General features: G+C 64.2%; 3 protein-coding genes across 3 annotated transcripts; 1 reads left to right on the forward strand and 2 right to left on the reverse strand.

The window, feature by feature from the left end:
* Positions 1-556: 556 nt before the first annotated feature.
* On the forward strand, positions 557-4,787 carry EMIHUDRAFT_115104 (hypothetical protein; the record flags this gene model as incomplete). The annotated part of the gene is made up of 9 exons (XM_005778616.1): positions 557-858; positions 985-1,200; positions 1,539-1,611; positions 1,752-1,791; positions 2,151-2,214; positions 2,378-2,426; positions 3,165-3,209; positions 3,360-3,436; positions 3,893-4,787. The coding sequence occupies 9 exons, from the start codon at positions 557-559 to the stop codon at positions 4,785-4,787; spliced, it is 1,761 nt and encodes a 586-aa protein (XP_005778673.1).
* A 3,145-nt stretch (positions 4,788-7,932) lies between these two features.
* EMIHUDRAFT_115105 (hypothetical protein) lies at positions 7,933-9,525 on the reverse strand (the record flags this gene model as incomplete). Its single annotated transcript, XM_005778617.1, has 1 exon — positions 7,933-9,525. The coding sequence occupies one exon, from the start codon at positions 9,523-9,525 to the stop codon at positions 7,933-7,935; it is 1,593 nt and encodes a 530-aa protein (XP_005778674.1).
* Positions 9,526-12,276: 2,751 nt separating this feature from the next.
* Positions 12,277-13,318, reverse strand: EMIHUDRAFT_73613 (hypothetical protein; the record flags this gene model as incomplete). The annotated part of the gene is made up of 3 exons (XM_005778618.1): positions 12,277-12,732; positions 12,877-12,943; positions 13,233-13,318. Coding segments are annotated over 3 exons (609 nt in total), but the record flags the coding sequence as incomplete, so codon positions are not given.
* Positions 13,319-13,904: the final 586 nt, after the last annotated feature.

Genomic DNA, 13,904 nt, shown 5'->3' on the forward strand with positions numbered 1-13,904 from the left:
AGGCGCTCTTAAAAAGAATTTTAGGACTGGTAATCTCTTTGACAGCAGACACCAGCATGGGTTCCAGCAGACACCAGCATGGGTTCCGAACGCAAGGCATGTATTTGTCACACGTACATTGACATCGTGGTTTCGGGTTTTGACGGAGGCGCCTTGAGCAACTTGGAAGTTGGAACGTACCAAAGGGCTTAACCGCGAGACGACACGTACCTTTTGTCGGATGCCCACTCGGCGCTCAACTCGGTGTGAGTACATGCCTTATGCGGGATGACTGGTGGAAGAGGTGGCCCTCTGCTGTGTGAGGACCTCCTGCAGTGAGGACCTCCGCGTCTGCCTCGGGCGTCGGGCCGTGGCGGCGACAGCAGGCGTGCTCCAGCGCCGCCTCGTGCGCGCGCACGCGCAGCGGCGGCGCCTCTGCACCACCCGAGTCGCCGCTCGGCCGAGCGAGGAGCAGAGAGACGACGAGAGACATGCTGATTCGGCACTCGCCACGTTTTTTTTCTTTTTATTCACCAACTTTGTGGCGTCGACACAGGCGGCCCGGAGACCCGGAGCGATGCCTCCAGTGCTGGAGGCCTCCGCCGCGGCCGCCGCGGACCCGGCCGACCTCCACGTGGTCTTCTCCGCCGAGTGCATCCCTGCCTTCGACTGGCAGAGCGCCGGCCTCTTCTACTCCTTCCGGCGCGTGCAGCAGCCCGGGCGCATCACGCGGCTGCTGGCGTGCTCCGAGGCGCAGCTGTCCACGTACCCGAAGGTTAACCTCGAGATGGGGCCAACCTTTGTTCACAAGAACATGCGCTTCGACGCGAGCAACGACGCCGAGAAGGACGACCCGCACAACGACGGTAAAGGGACGGGGTGCGCCTCGCTGCCACCGCTGGCGCCACCACTTTTGTGACCACCGCTGCCGCCGCCACCGCTGTCGCCACCGCAGTCACCGGCTCCGACTGCCATCGCAGCCTCATCCTTCCTTCCAACCCACAGGTATGCCTCCTACAACAAGCCCTACTCGGTGATGGCGTGGCTCGAGCAGACCGACGTCGAGGAGGACCACGTCGACTTAGATGGGGAATGCCCCCGCATATCTCCCCATATCTCGGGGCCTAGATGGGGAACGCCCATCTTTGTATCGGGCAAGGGCACTCGAGTGGACACATATTCGACTCGGGGCGCCCTCCCCTCCCTGCCGTGGAACCCACTGTGCGTGCACACCCAGCGCGCCACTACTGCACTACGGCTACCACCGACTGATACCAAGCTCTCCACCCAACAGCTTGCCCTCCCGCCCGCCCTCCCGCCCCCCCTCCCTCCTGCCCTCCCGCCCGCCCGCCCGCCCGCCCGCCCTCTCTCCCCATCGCTCTTCCCCAGCGACGCTCCCGACTGTGAAGAGAGGTGGCGTCTCTCGGTGTATCTCGGTGTATCTCGGTGTATCTCGGTGTATCTCGGTGTATCTCGGTGTATCTCGGTGTATCTCGGAGAGACTCGCGCAGGAGAGGCGAGCTGAAGCTCCACTCCATTCAACGGTTGGCCCAGCTTAGCGCACACCTCACGACGCAGGACTATGTCCTCTTCATGGACTCGGACATGATCCTCCGCCAGCCGATCGACCCGGTGGCGATGGGACGCGCGGCGCGCCGTGTGCTCCTTTTCCACAGCGGCGCTGTATTTCTTTTTTAGGTGCTCGCGGGGCAGCCGCGGGAGGAGGGCGCGCCGTGTGTTCCTTTTTCACATTGCCCTTGTGTTATTTTTAGGTGGCGATGGGCGTGACGCGCGGCAACGTCGTCTCAGCAGGTTGCTCACGGAAAGACACAACCCCGGACCCAAGACGCACAAGCACAGACAGTCGAGAAGGGTGAGACAGCAACGACAGTCAGAAGCCAGAAGCCAGCGCTGGGTCCCAGGAAGGCGAATGCGAGGGACGGCCTCTAGCGTGAGCTCTCTAGCTAGTGAGCTCATACCCACGCCGGCAGATCGCGACTAGATACAGCTAGTTAGGAGCCGACCGACCCTCCGCGTCCCGTGCTCACCCGCGGCACCGGGCCGGTGCTTGCACTTTGAATGCCGTGCGAGGGCTCCTGCCCGCGTCCCGGGCGCGGAGATGCGAGGGACTAGCCTGGCCCTTGCCCCGCCACCTTGTGTGGTGCGTGCAGACGCTGACCTTCCCTTCCCTTGCCTCTCCGCAGAGTACACCTACCTGTACGGCACGAAGAGCGGGTGACTCCATAGATGGACAGTGACAGCGACGGCACCTATCAGCCTGACGTTGATGTCATCAAGACAGCGTCTGAGACGGTCGAAGAAATGATGCAGGCACAGCAATGAGCGAGGGTGCGTCTTCTGCGTTGTGCCGTTCCATCAAACTTGCATACGACCACAGGTTCGCGCACCGTTTCATCGACCCGAAGCTGGACCGCCGCATGGCGCAGGTCACTAACCCGAACCCTAGCCCTAGCCCTGACCCTAACCCAACGCTGGACCGCCGCATGGCGCAGGTCGGAGGCTTCCACATCGTTCACTACCCCGAACCCTAGCCCTAGCCCTGACCCTAACCCAACGCTGGACCGCCGCATGGCGCAGGTCGGAGGCTTCCACATCGTTCACTACCCCGAACCCTAGCCCTAGCCCTGACCCTAACCCAACGCTGGACCGCCGCATGGCGCAGGTCGGAGGCTTCCACATCGTTCACTACCCCGAACCCTAGCCCTAGCCCTGACCCTAACCCAACGCTGGACCGCCGCATGGCGCAGGTCGGAGGCTTCCACATCTTTCACCGCGAGGACCCCCGCCCCTAGAAGCGGAATCTCTCCCCGTATCTCCCCATATCTCCCCGTATCTCCCCGTGTCTCCCCGTGTCTCCCGTATCTCGCGACGCATCCCAACCAGCACTCGAGAGGACGCGTACTCCGCCGTATTCACTTTTAGAAGCGGAATGCGTGTTCATGTCTCCCAACCAGCACTCGCGAGGACGCGTCTTCAGCCGTACACCCGCCGTCTTCCGCTGCATACGCAGTACTCGCCTCCCTCGTACTCACGCGGTGCTCTGAAGACACCGCACAACACCGTGCTCCCGCCCCGATGCTGGGGTGTTCACCGCGTAGGACCTCGACGAGTGAGATGCAATCTCTCCCCATATCTCGAGCATATCTCCCCATATCTCCACGTAGGACCTCCGCCAGATCGCGCCGAAGTGGCTGACGTTTACGCAGCGGGTGCGCCAGTTTGCGACCACATAAAAAAGAAACCCCCACGCACCGTGTGTTTCTTTTTTAGGTGCGCCAGTTTGCAACGACCACCCCGAGGACATATGCTCGAGATATGGGGAGATATGCTCGAGATATGGGGAGATATGCTCCACGTAGGTGCGCCAGTTTGCAAACGACCACCCCGAGGAGTACTTCAACGAGTCGGCGCACCACCCTCTAGAAGCAGAATACGGGTTCCTGTCTCTCCCCATATCTCCCCATATCTCCCCATATCTCCCCATATCTCCCCATATCTCGTGCCTAGAAGCGGAGTACCGCATTCTTGTACTCCCAACTAGCGCCCGAGAGGGCCACGTGTTCCGCTGTGCTCACCCGTCTTCCGCTGTAGTCACTGTCTTCCTCTCCGTTGTACTCACGCGGTGCACAATACTGTACTCCCGCCCTCATGTTGGCGTATTCAGCACGCAGGCGCACCACCCCGACCCGCCCAAGAACAAGCTCGAGGGGGAGACATGGCGCAAGCAGGCGCGGTGGCACGAGATATGGGGAGATACGGGGAGATAAGGGGAGATATGGGGAGCTCGAGGGGGAGACATGGCGCAAGCAGGCGCGGTGGCACGAGATATGGGGAGATACGGGGAGATACGGGGAGATATGGGGAGCTCGAGGGGGAGACATGGCGCAAGCAGGCGCGGTGGCACGAGATATGGGGAGATACGGGGAGATACGGGGAGATATGGGGAGCTCGAGGGGGAGACATGGCGCAAGCAGGCGCGGTGGCACGGCGAGATGTACGGCTACGTCTTCGCCGCCGCCGAGGTGGGAGTCACGCACCGGATCCGGCGCGACATCATGCTGTACCCCGGCTACGAGCCGCACCTCGGCCGGCCTCCCTCCATCATGCACTACGGCGCAGACTACACGCTCGGCCGGGCGTACTTCAACAAGATGAACTACCAGCAGCTCCGGCTCGAGGAGTGCTCACGCCACCTCCTCGATACTTCCTCGACACTTCCTCGACGCTTCCTCGACACGTCCTGGCTCCGTGACCTGCAGGAGTGCTCACACGCTCTCGCCAAGCCGTCGGGCTCGCTCTTCCTGCTTGACGACCCTGAGGTCGATCTGGAGGCGATGTCGAAGCGGGACGCGCTCTGCCAGGAGCATCTCTCAACTCTGAACGCGGCCTTTTGCGAGTTTTACCAGCGCGCGTGCGCCGGCAAGCTGCTGCCAGAGAGGTGCCGCACCTTCGCCGCGCAGATCGACGAGGTGCAGCCTCGGATCAGCGCCTGCGTGGACGAGCACGAGAACTGCGCGGGGTGGGGGCTGGCGGAGTGCGGTAAGAACCCGATGTACATGCACTCAAAGTGCCCCGTCACCTGCCAGAGCTGCGGCAAGTCGGGCTCCGAGCTGGTGCCGTCAGAAGTGCACTATGGCGACTGGAAATACGACGAGCGGCTGCAGGCGGAGCGGCTGCAGCAGGTGGCGGAGGTGGTGGCGTCGGCGAGCGAGGAGGAGCTGGTGGAGATCGAGGGGAAGGTTGCGGCGCGCCGGACGGAGCTGCGGCAGATAAAGCACGAGTTATGAGTTCCCCTCTCGCTGCCCTGTCCGCTGTTCGGGTCGAGGTCGAGATGCCGCCTCTTTCTAGAGCTTTGTGTACGGCATACGGCTTTAGTTTGTTCGTTTGCGTATTTTGTGTGAAGGGCGTATCAAAAGACGGCATCACGAGAGTCTAAACGCGGTCTTGGCGTCGCTACCGCGCGGGTGGAGCGAGCGCGAGCACTGGAGCGGCGAGGCGGAGCGCGTAATTTGATCTCTCGGTCTGTAGGGGGCCGAGCCGCCTCGGGGTGGCGGGCGGGCGGGCGTTTTGAAAAACAGAAAACAGAAAACAAGAGGGGGGGCGGGGGCCCAGGCCCCCCACTGGGAGTAGAAAATACGCCCAAGGGGGCCAAGGAGGCGGCGCGGGGAAGCAGCATCAGGTGAGAGCAGGAAGGATGGCGCTTAGGGTCGGCTTTGAACAAGGGTTTCCAGGTTTTAGATCAGTATTGGTGTCGGCACACATCCCCACATGAGGTCAGCGGCGCGCAGTGCCTCTCTCGCAGCGGCTGATTTTGGCTGTTTTCGAGCTTGTTTTTGTTTTCAGACTAGGGGGCCCGACCCCCTCAGAGGCGGCGGGCGGTCGCCCATACAGACCGAGGGTGGAGGGATCAAAAACGCTCGGCCCGAGCGCGCGCACCCAACTCTCGAGCGCACCCAAACACGCACCCGGAGAAGAGGAAGGACCGTACGGCTTAGGTTAAGGTAAACATGTTCACATTATGTGTAATCCTGTAATAGTTAGGTCACGAGTTCATGAGGCAGTGCTTCCGAGCTGGAGCGAGCCGTTTCTGATTCTGTAGAATAGCGGTGGTTGCATCTGCGAAAGGTCGGAGCCAATGAGTTGACCGGTGCGCCTTCAAGGAGTTTTGCAAGCTCCACCTTGTCGCCGCACACGGAAGGGGAGCACACCTCGAGCAGGTGGGCGGCAAAAGGCAGTGGCTGGTTGAGGGTCCACGTCGATCTCAGCGCATTTGTCATAATCTCGGGTGAAGGAATCGCAATAGAAGCTGCAGAAGAACTGCTTGGCATGATTCGATTCACCCATGGCATCACGGCCGCTGCTGGGAGAACGCAGACCTTGCCGCTTGGCCCTGTGACGGGCTTCCACTGCGCAGCCCCTTCGTGTAGCAGGCGTGACACCGACGGCAGGTGTGTGTCTCCCAGCAGCTTCTGCAGGCAGTCTTGCTCCCATTGCCTGCCGCTCCAGTAGTTGCGGCACGCCTCGACTCTCGTTGTGGAGAAGCTGAGAAAGCAGCTGGGCCACCCACGAGCTGCTCTGATTGCCAAAATCATGGCCTTGGGATCCGCCAGGGCGCACAATCATCAAGCCACTGTTCACCCGGCAGCGCCAGGTCTTGTTGCACATGTGTGTCCTCTCGACCGCGCCGCCGCTCGCTCCCAACTTGTCCCTTTTGACTCCCGTTATTACCGTAGCTTGTCTCCGCTGGCCGCGCCGCTGTGCCGCACGTTGCAGCCGCTCTATAGCAGCCGCTCGCTGCCGCCTGTGTACCGCCTTCGTCGCCGCCGCCGCTCGTCGCCTTTCCCTCTTTCTGCCTCCGGCATCGGCGCCCGCTTCACTCAGCTCGTCTCTGTTTACGCACCTGTTTTTGCACATGCACCTGGCTGCGGAATCCGATACCCGTAATCCTCTGCAACTTTCCGTAGCTGGGCGTCATGTGCCACTCGATCAACCATGCTCGGTTTCAGTGCTTTGCACCATGTGTTCAGTGTGCTAAGTGTGCCTGCAGAGCCATCCTTAGTGTCGCCCAAGGTTTTCAGCACAGAGGAGCGATTCATGCAAAGATCACTCCTGCATCCACGGTGATGGGCCTTGACGGATGTTTCCCTGGGCAACAACTCTTGCAGCTGTCCTCTAGACTCTTGCAGCGACAGTGCTGCGACCCCGCCAGACAGATAGAGCTGAATGGTCTGCATGGCCTGTGTGGTATTCAGAGCAAGGTCTTCATGGCGGAGGAAGAGCACAGCCCGGCGTGGCCAACCACCAACGTCGTGGCCTAGCGTCCGGCCCTCAGCGGCCCACAACTGATAGAACTCGTAGTACTTCGTCCAAATCTGCTCCAGCCGTTGGAACCGACTGCGGTCGATCCGTCTGGGTACAGCCACAGCGCAGCCCAGTACATTGTTCCCGAAATCCGTTAGCCCATAGCCTAAGCTGCAATCGAGGCCCTCAGCACGCTGCTTGCAGTTGATTTCGTACGGCTTTTGGAGGGTGGACGCGAGCCAAAACAGCGGATGTCGCGCCATGACGACTATCAGGTGGGAGGATAGGTACTGCCGAGGCTCGAGAAGTGGTGTCTCGTTGCGCACCAGGAGCCATGGCGCAGTGTGCTTCCAGCAACCGTAAACCTTGTTGATCTGTTGGACGTCGCTAATCCCAACACGCATATGCTGCGGTTGCTGCCGGTACCATGCCCTCAGTGTGTCAACGGCGACGTTGGTGCCCGTATTGAAGGCACCGCGCACATGCACGTAATGGTAGGTCGAATTGTGCGCCACCGATGGCAGGGCAAGACGATCAAAAGGCAGCGCGCCCTCGAGTAGATTCCACATGCTCACATCTGTTGGGTAAAACACACCGCGGCCGGTCCACCGGGCGAACATTGCTGCCACGAGAGCTGGGACGAACGAGTGGGACGAAGCCGGTGATCGTGTGGCTCCTTGATCAGGCTGCCGCAACTGCATGGTATCCGCTATCCGGTGGTATTGTATGGGACAGTCTTCGGGGGGCGGCGCCTTCTTCTAGGCGCCCTTGACCCAACATAGAGGGCGTTGTGTGCCTAGCTTTTGGTTAAAACTACGAAAAATGGCAAGTTTGCTCCCCGGCCCTGGATGTGAGGTTCTTGCCGACTGCACTCCAAGTGCTCCAAGTTTACTACGTTTTGAGCTTTTCTCTTGCAGATTACTACGTGCGGGTCAAATTGCCTTGCAGATTACTACACACCACACAATCCATCCTGCAGATTACTTCTCTCTCTCTCTCTCTCTCTCTCTCTCTCTCTCTCTCTCTCTCTCTCTCTCTCTCTGTGTGTGTGTGTGTGTGTGTGTGTGTGTGTGTGTGTGTGTGTGTGTGGCGTGCGTGTTTGGGATCCAACTACTTGAGTAAGGCTAAGGGTCAAAGCGGTGCCGACACGGCAGTGAGCTCCGTCACTCGCTGTCTCCGCCCGCCTGGCGAGCCCACAGCTGTGCGTCGCAGGGGCTCGCCCTGGCGGCACAGCAGCCGCAGCTCAACCGCAAAGATGAGCGCAAAGCAGAGCGCGCACCCAAGCAGGACCCAGCCCGTGGTCTTGAGGTGGCCAGCCGCAGCCACCGCGACGTTGGAGCTCCCGCACGAGCAGAAGAGCATCTTGGCAGAGTACGCCTCGCCCTCTCCGAGCAGCGACAGCAGCGAGTCCGGAAGCTCCGGCGACGGTGTGAAGCCACCGCCCGCGGTCGGACCTTCCTCCTCCCTCCACCACTGCGTTCCGTAGCAATCGGTCCAGGCGACCAGCTTGTCGAGGAAGTCGCGCGCCTCGCCCGAGCCGGCCTCAGAGGTGGCCCACCTGAACAGATCCTTGCTTGCGTCCGACGACTCCTTGGCGGCCGGCGCGGCGATGTGCAGCTGGGCGCCAAACTCGGCGGTCACGGGCGTGCAGAAGGCGCTCGCCCACCAGTCGAAGCTGTTGAGAGCGGCGGAGAGGGACCGCGGTGGCACCGACTCGGGCGGGTTGTATAGCGCCGCTTGGAGGGACGCCTGCTGCGTCGCCGCCGGCGCCTTGCAAAATATGGAGAGCTGCCCCGGCGCATTGCCTGTGCAGGAGGAGCCGCCGCTCGCGTTGAGCAGGCCTGAGGCGCACGCGTCGTTGACGGCGTCGCTCAGGTACGCAGACGGTTCGCACCGGTCGTAGGCCGACTGAAAGACGCCGCGTGCCGCGCCAAAGACGCTCCGCTCGAGCTCTCCGTTTGGCTCGTAGGAGAAGCTTTCCTCCTGGGCGTTGTCGAGCGTCACACCGGCAGCTAGCGCCAGCGCAGTGCCCACAACGAGCAACAGCACGAGGAGGACGTTGACACACGCGTAGAGGGCGAGGCACCAGCGGCAGGCTCGGCCGCCGCTGCAGACGCCCCAGAGGCCGCATATGGACAGGAGGAGGCAGACGCCGGCAATCAGCGAAGCGGTGACGCAGAGGCTGCCGATCTCCCGAACCTGAGCGGCCGCCCACGCGGAGGCAATGCCGACCACGAGGAGGGCTAGGGCCCAGACGAGGACCGCCAGGCGAAGAGGTAGCTCGCAGCACCAGGTGCAATGCGCCCCTTCTCGGGTGCGTCCCCCCAGCCAGCCGCTTCTATCCTCGACCCTCGCCGTCTCTACCTGCGAGGGCCTGCCGCCGGTCCGCTCTGCCACCCGCTCCTTGAGGCGGCGGGCAAAACACTCGGCCGTCGACTCACTGGCCACCTCGCGCGCCGCTGTCGTCGCCGCCGCCACCGTCGTCTTTCTTCCAGCCTCGGCCGCCACCCGGAGAGAGTCGCCGGCTGCAGCACATGCCTGCTCCCACTGCTGTGCAGCGGTGTCGCTGCTGCGGCCGGAGCTGCCTCCTTTGCGCCGCGTCGCAGACACTGCACGCCTAGGCGCTGCAGCGCCCGCCTTTGCCACCTTTGGCACTGCTGCCACGCTGGCGATGGCGACGGCCTTGAGCTTTGCAGCCGCCTTGGAGCGCTTGCTGGAGCCCATAGTGCTGAGCGATGGACGCACGCGTTCGGATTTACGTTTTGCCGTCAGCCAGGTTCGCTCCCTTCATGGAGAGAGGGAGAGTTGATCTATTGAGGGCCTCGTGAAAGAATTGCGAGACGCCGGAACCCGGGAGCGATTTACCTTTTGGCGGACCCCGGCCGGACCCGTTCCTCCGCGTTCCAGACCGTTCTGTCTGCGCCTCCCTGTTGGCGTTGGCGTTCGAGCACGAGTGACGAGACGCAGACTTGCGACTTGATTCGGCCGAGGCCCTCATCACGACGATGTATGATAATTCGCGCGCCTTGCTTGCCCTTGCGGGCGGGCGCGCGGGGGGGGGGGGGGGGGGGGGTCTCCGGTAAAAACTCTGAAACCCCCCCAGCCGGGTCGTTTTGGGAAGATTTGGGAAACCATGTCCCCAAATTGAAAGGTTTTGAGCCCTCCCGGGTCCCGAGGCTTTCCCTGGGGGCTTTTAAGACCCGGATCCCGAGGTCTTTGGTAGAGGGGGCCCTTACTAACGCGGGGAGTGGCACACTCCCCCGGAGCAGCTCCCTCTGGGGCCGGTTCCGCAGCCCGTGAGAGCCGACAGCGGGGCCGTGCCGCGGGTGCCTACTGCCGAGTGCCACAAACACTGCGCCGTCCCGCCATCACCTACAGGCTGTCTTGTGTGATGGTTGGGATGTCCAAACGCCACCATCTTGGCTCTTGCGACCTCAAACCCGCGAGCTGTATGGGTGGTCCTGACGTCGACAGACGCCCGATGACCACGGTGAAGCTGAGCCGTAACGAGTCGACAAGTCTCGTCTGAGCCCGTGGCGGTCGCCGGCTGAGTCGCTGTGCACGGGCCGGTACCTCAGGCGTCACCTCCGCAGCCTCAGGTCTCACACTCCATCACCGCCGCCGGGACGCCGTCGGTGGCACGCTCGGCGGCGACTTTGTTGCAGCCCCACAGCGAGCGCGGCGTCGAGCCCATTCGGTCTGGTCGGTTCGCCGCACTCACTGGGTGCCAGGGAGTGCGGCCGACACACGAGCGGTGCATCCTGGCAGCGCGCGCCAGCTGTGGGGCTGCAACAAACTCGAGACACGCTTTTTGGGACATTTTCGACGCTTTTGTCCCATATACTCGCACAACATGCCAGCCACGCGACAGAGGTCGACGCGCGCGGTGGGTCCGGCGGCTGGACCGTGACACGGCCTCTCCACCCTCTCCAGAGCTCTGGCTCCGTCTCGCGCGACCGCGTCGGCGTTCAAAAAACCGCGTGCGTCCACGGACTCGTGTACTTTAAGAGCTGGCAGCTACTTGACCTTACAGTGTGCCCCTTGCACCCATCCGCGCGGCGATCGCCCAACGTTCAGTGTGGCCGTGTGTGAGAGAGCCACGAAAGACTCGTCGTCCGCTGCATGCCCCCACCCGTCCTCCTCCTCCGCCCCTCCGCCGCCCGCGCCGCCCTACGGCCGCGCGTTGGCTGACGCCACCGCCGCCGCCGGCACCGTCGCTGCTCCGCGGCCGCGACACGGCGCCGGCTGACACGGCTGGTGCGACTCGGACTCACCGAGAGAGCAGGCGTGCAGCGAGAGAGGGACCTGTCGAGGAATGGATGGAGTGGTGAATGAGAGGGCAGGCGTGCCGTGAGAGAGGGAGCTGAGGGGCGGGCGGCCGCGGTGAGGAGAAAGGATGTGCACGACCGGGTGCGGAAGGTGAAAGGGGGGGGGAGGGGGAGGGGGAGGGGGAGGGCGAGAGGACTAGAGAGGGAGAGGGCGAGGGAGAGGGAGAGAGGGAGAGGGCGAGGGCGAGGGAGAGGGAGAGGGAGAGGGCGAGGGCGAGGGAGAGGGAGAGGGAGAGAGGGAGAGGGAGAGGGAGAGGGAGAGAGGGAGAGAGGGAGAGGGAGAAGGAGAGGGGGAGGGGAGAGGGAGAGGGAGAGGGAGAGGGAGAGGGTAGGAGAGGGAGAGGGAGAGGGTAGGAGAGGGAGAGGGAGAGGGAGAGGGAGAGGGAGAGGGAGAGGGAGAGGGAGAGGGAGAGGGAGAGGGAGAGGGAGAGGGAGAAGGAGAGGGGCGGGGGGAGAGGGAGAGAGACCCCTGCCGGACACGACACTCGAGCTACACACTTCGGACCCACTCCCGACCAACTCCCGGCCATCTCCCCGCGACATCTCGGCGCCATCTCGGCTAGCGCCCGCCGAGTCCGACTCCCCATTCGGCGTTGCCCGCCTCGCCCCGCCCCCAGCCGCCCCGCCCCCAGCCGCCCCGCCCCCCTCCTCCGCCCCGACCCCCTGCGGCCCCGCGGCGCGCCGCTCCGCAACCGCCCTCCCCGCCGCCGCCCGCGCCGCCGCCGCCCGCACCGCCGCCGCCTGCACCGCCGCCGCCCGCGCCGCCGCCGCCCGCGCCGCCGCCCGCGCCCGCCCCGGCGCCGCATCCGGCGGCCGAAGCTGCGTCGTGCGTGGCGGCGCCGCCGGGTGGCAGGTTGACCCCAACCCCTCGGCTGGAGGGCCCCTCGCCCTCCCCTCCGCCGCCAGGCGCCGCCGCTGGCACCGGCACCCTGGACGCCCCTCCGCCTCCGCCTCCGCCTCCTCCGCCTCCTCCTCCGCCTCCGCCTCCGCCTCCGCCTCCCGCCGCGGCGACGCCACTCACGCCCGCGGCGCCGTTGCCGCCGCTCGGCTGCTGCACGCCGTCGCCGCCCTCCTTCCCCCTGCCGCCGCCGCCGCCGCCGCGGGCGCCGCCAGCGAGCGCCTGCTGCTGCTGCGGCGCCCGCTCCTTCTTGTAGATCCGGAAGCCGAAGATGCGGGGCACGTACTGCTCGCGCGGCGGCGGCGGCACCAGGTCCCAGTAGGTTTGGAGGAAGAGATGGCAGAAGGTGGTCCCAAAGTAGGCACCGTCGATGTTGGCGTGCCTCGAGGAGCGCGGGTAGTGGATGTCGGAGCACTTTGGGCAGAAGGTCTTGCACGTGTGCGTGCGGGGAATGTCGCTCTGGCCGACCGGCAGCACCGCCTGCCCCTGGCAGAACACTCGCGGGCAGCGCCCAAAGTGGATGTGCTTGAACTTGTCGAGCATGCCCGCGAGGCCGCGCGGCGTGATGATGTACCGCGCGTGGATCAGCCCGTACAGCAGCTCCGCCGCCGCCTCGATCGAGTCCTGCTGCTCCTCGGAGAGGCCGGCGTCGCGCGGCGCGTCGACGTCGAGGATGAGGTCGAGTGCGTGCTCGTAAAAGGGCACCTGCGCAGGGAAGGTAAGGTGAGGTAAGGTAAGGGGAGGGGAGGGGAGGGGAGGGGAGGTAAACGCGCACGTCTGTGACAGAGAGACAGAGAGACAGAGAGACAGAGGAGAGACAGAGAGAGTGTCTGTCCTGCGGCGCCGTACCTGGGTCGAGAGGCCGGTGAGGTTGAAGTCGTCCTGGATAAAGTCCTCGTCAACCTCGACGAAGAACCTGCGCGAGCCGGCGCGCCCAGGGCGTCGGCGGCGCCGCGCCGGCGGCGGGTCGCACGTGTGGAGAGAGTGGGCTTTGAGGCGGCGACATGGCGACAGCCGTGCGCGGAGGAGCATCTGTGGGCATGCGAGAGCGCGCGCTGCAGGGGCGCGCCGCCGCGCCGCCGCCAGAAGCAGCCGACGATGGACGCGCGCAGCGCGCGCGCCGCCACCGACGGCGGCTCCGTGGGCGGGGAGGCTGGCACTGGCTCGTGCAGAGGCGTGGGCGGCGGGCGGGGAGCGCGGCGCACTCGTTGCCCTTGAGCGAGCAGAACCAGCTCACCCACGTGGCGTCGTCGTTCTCCGACTGCGACAACTCCGACTCCTCCTCCTCCGACGCGCCTGTGCCACACGCAGGCCCAGGGAGTCTTCAGGCGGCGAGCGCGCGGCCACAGCGTCGCCGCAGCGCAGCAGGCACAGCGCGAAAATCCGCGCGCGCTTGACGGCGGCTCAGCGCGCGGCCGCAGCGGCGGGGTCGCTGGGCGCGCTGGCAGGGCGAGGCGCGCCGGAGGCGTCTCTCTGCATGGCGGCTAGGCGGCACTTCACTGTGGGTTGTGTGGGTTGTGAAGATATAAGCTGCAGGCTGTGAAAGCTCCTACACCGCTTTCCATTTTCTCACCCTTTCTCTCTCTCTCAAGAGTGGCCGCTATGCGAAGGAAAGAGTGGGGCCCTCGGGGTACGCCTCGTCCGGCCCCCTCCGAGGGGGGAACGTACTCGACGTTCCCGGTTTTCTTTCTTCTTCTTTTGTGTTTTTGTGTTGCTTCTTTTTGGTCCTGCATGCAAGCCCCGCAAAGGTGCGGGCGAGGGAGGGCGGCCCGAGCCCGAAAGGCCCTCCCTGGGTCTTTTCTCTTTTGGGATGTACGAGGTTTGCCTCTCGCGCCCCATCTGTTTTCCTTTCCTTTGCCCTGCCCCTACCTACCTAC

Source organism: Emiliania huxleyi (assembly GCF_000372725.1).
Source record: "Emiliania huxleyi CCMP1516 unplaced genomic scaffold EMIHUscaffold_241, whole genome shotgun sequence".
In the NCBI taxonomy this organism is placed as follows: Eukaryota; Haptophyta; order Isochrysidales; family Noelaerhabdaceae; genus Emiliania; species Emiliania huxleyi.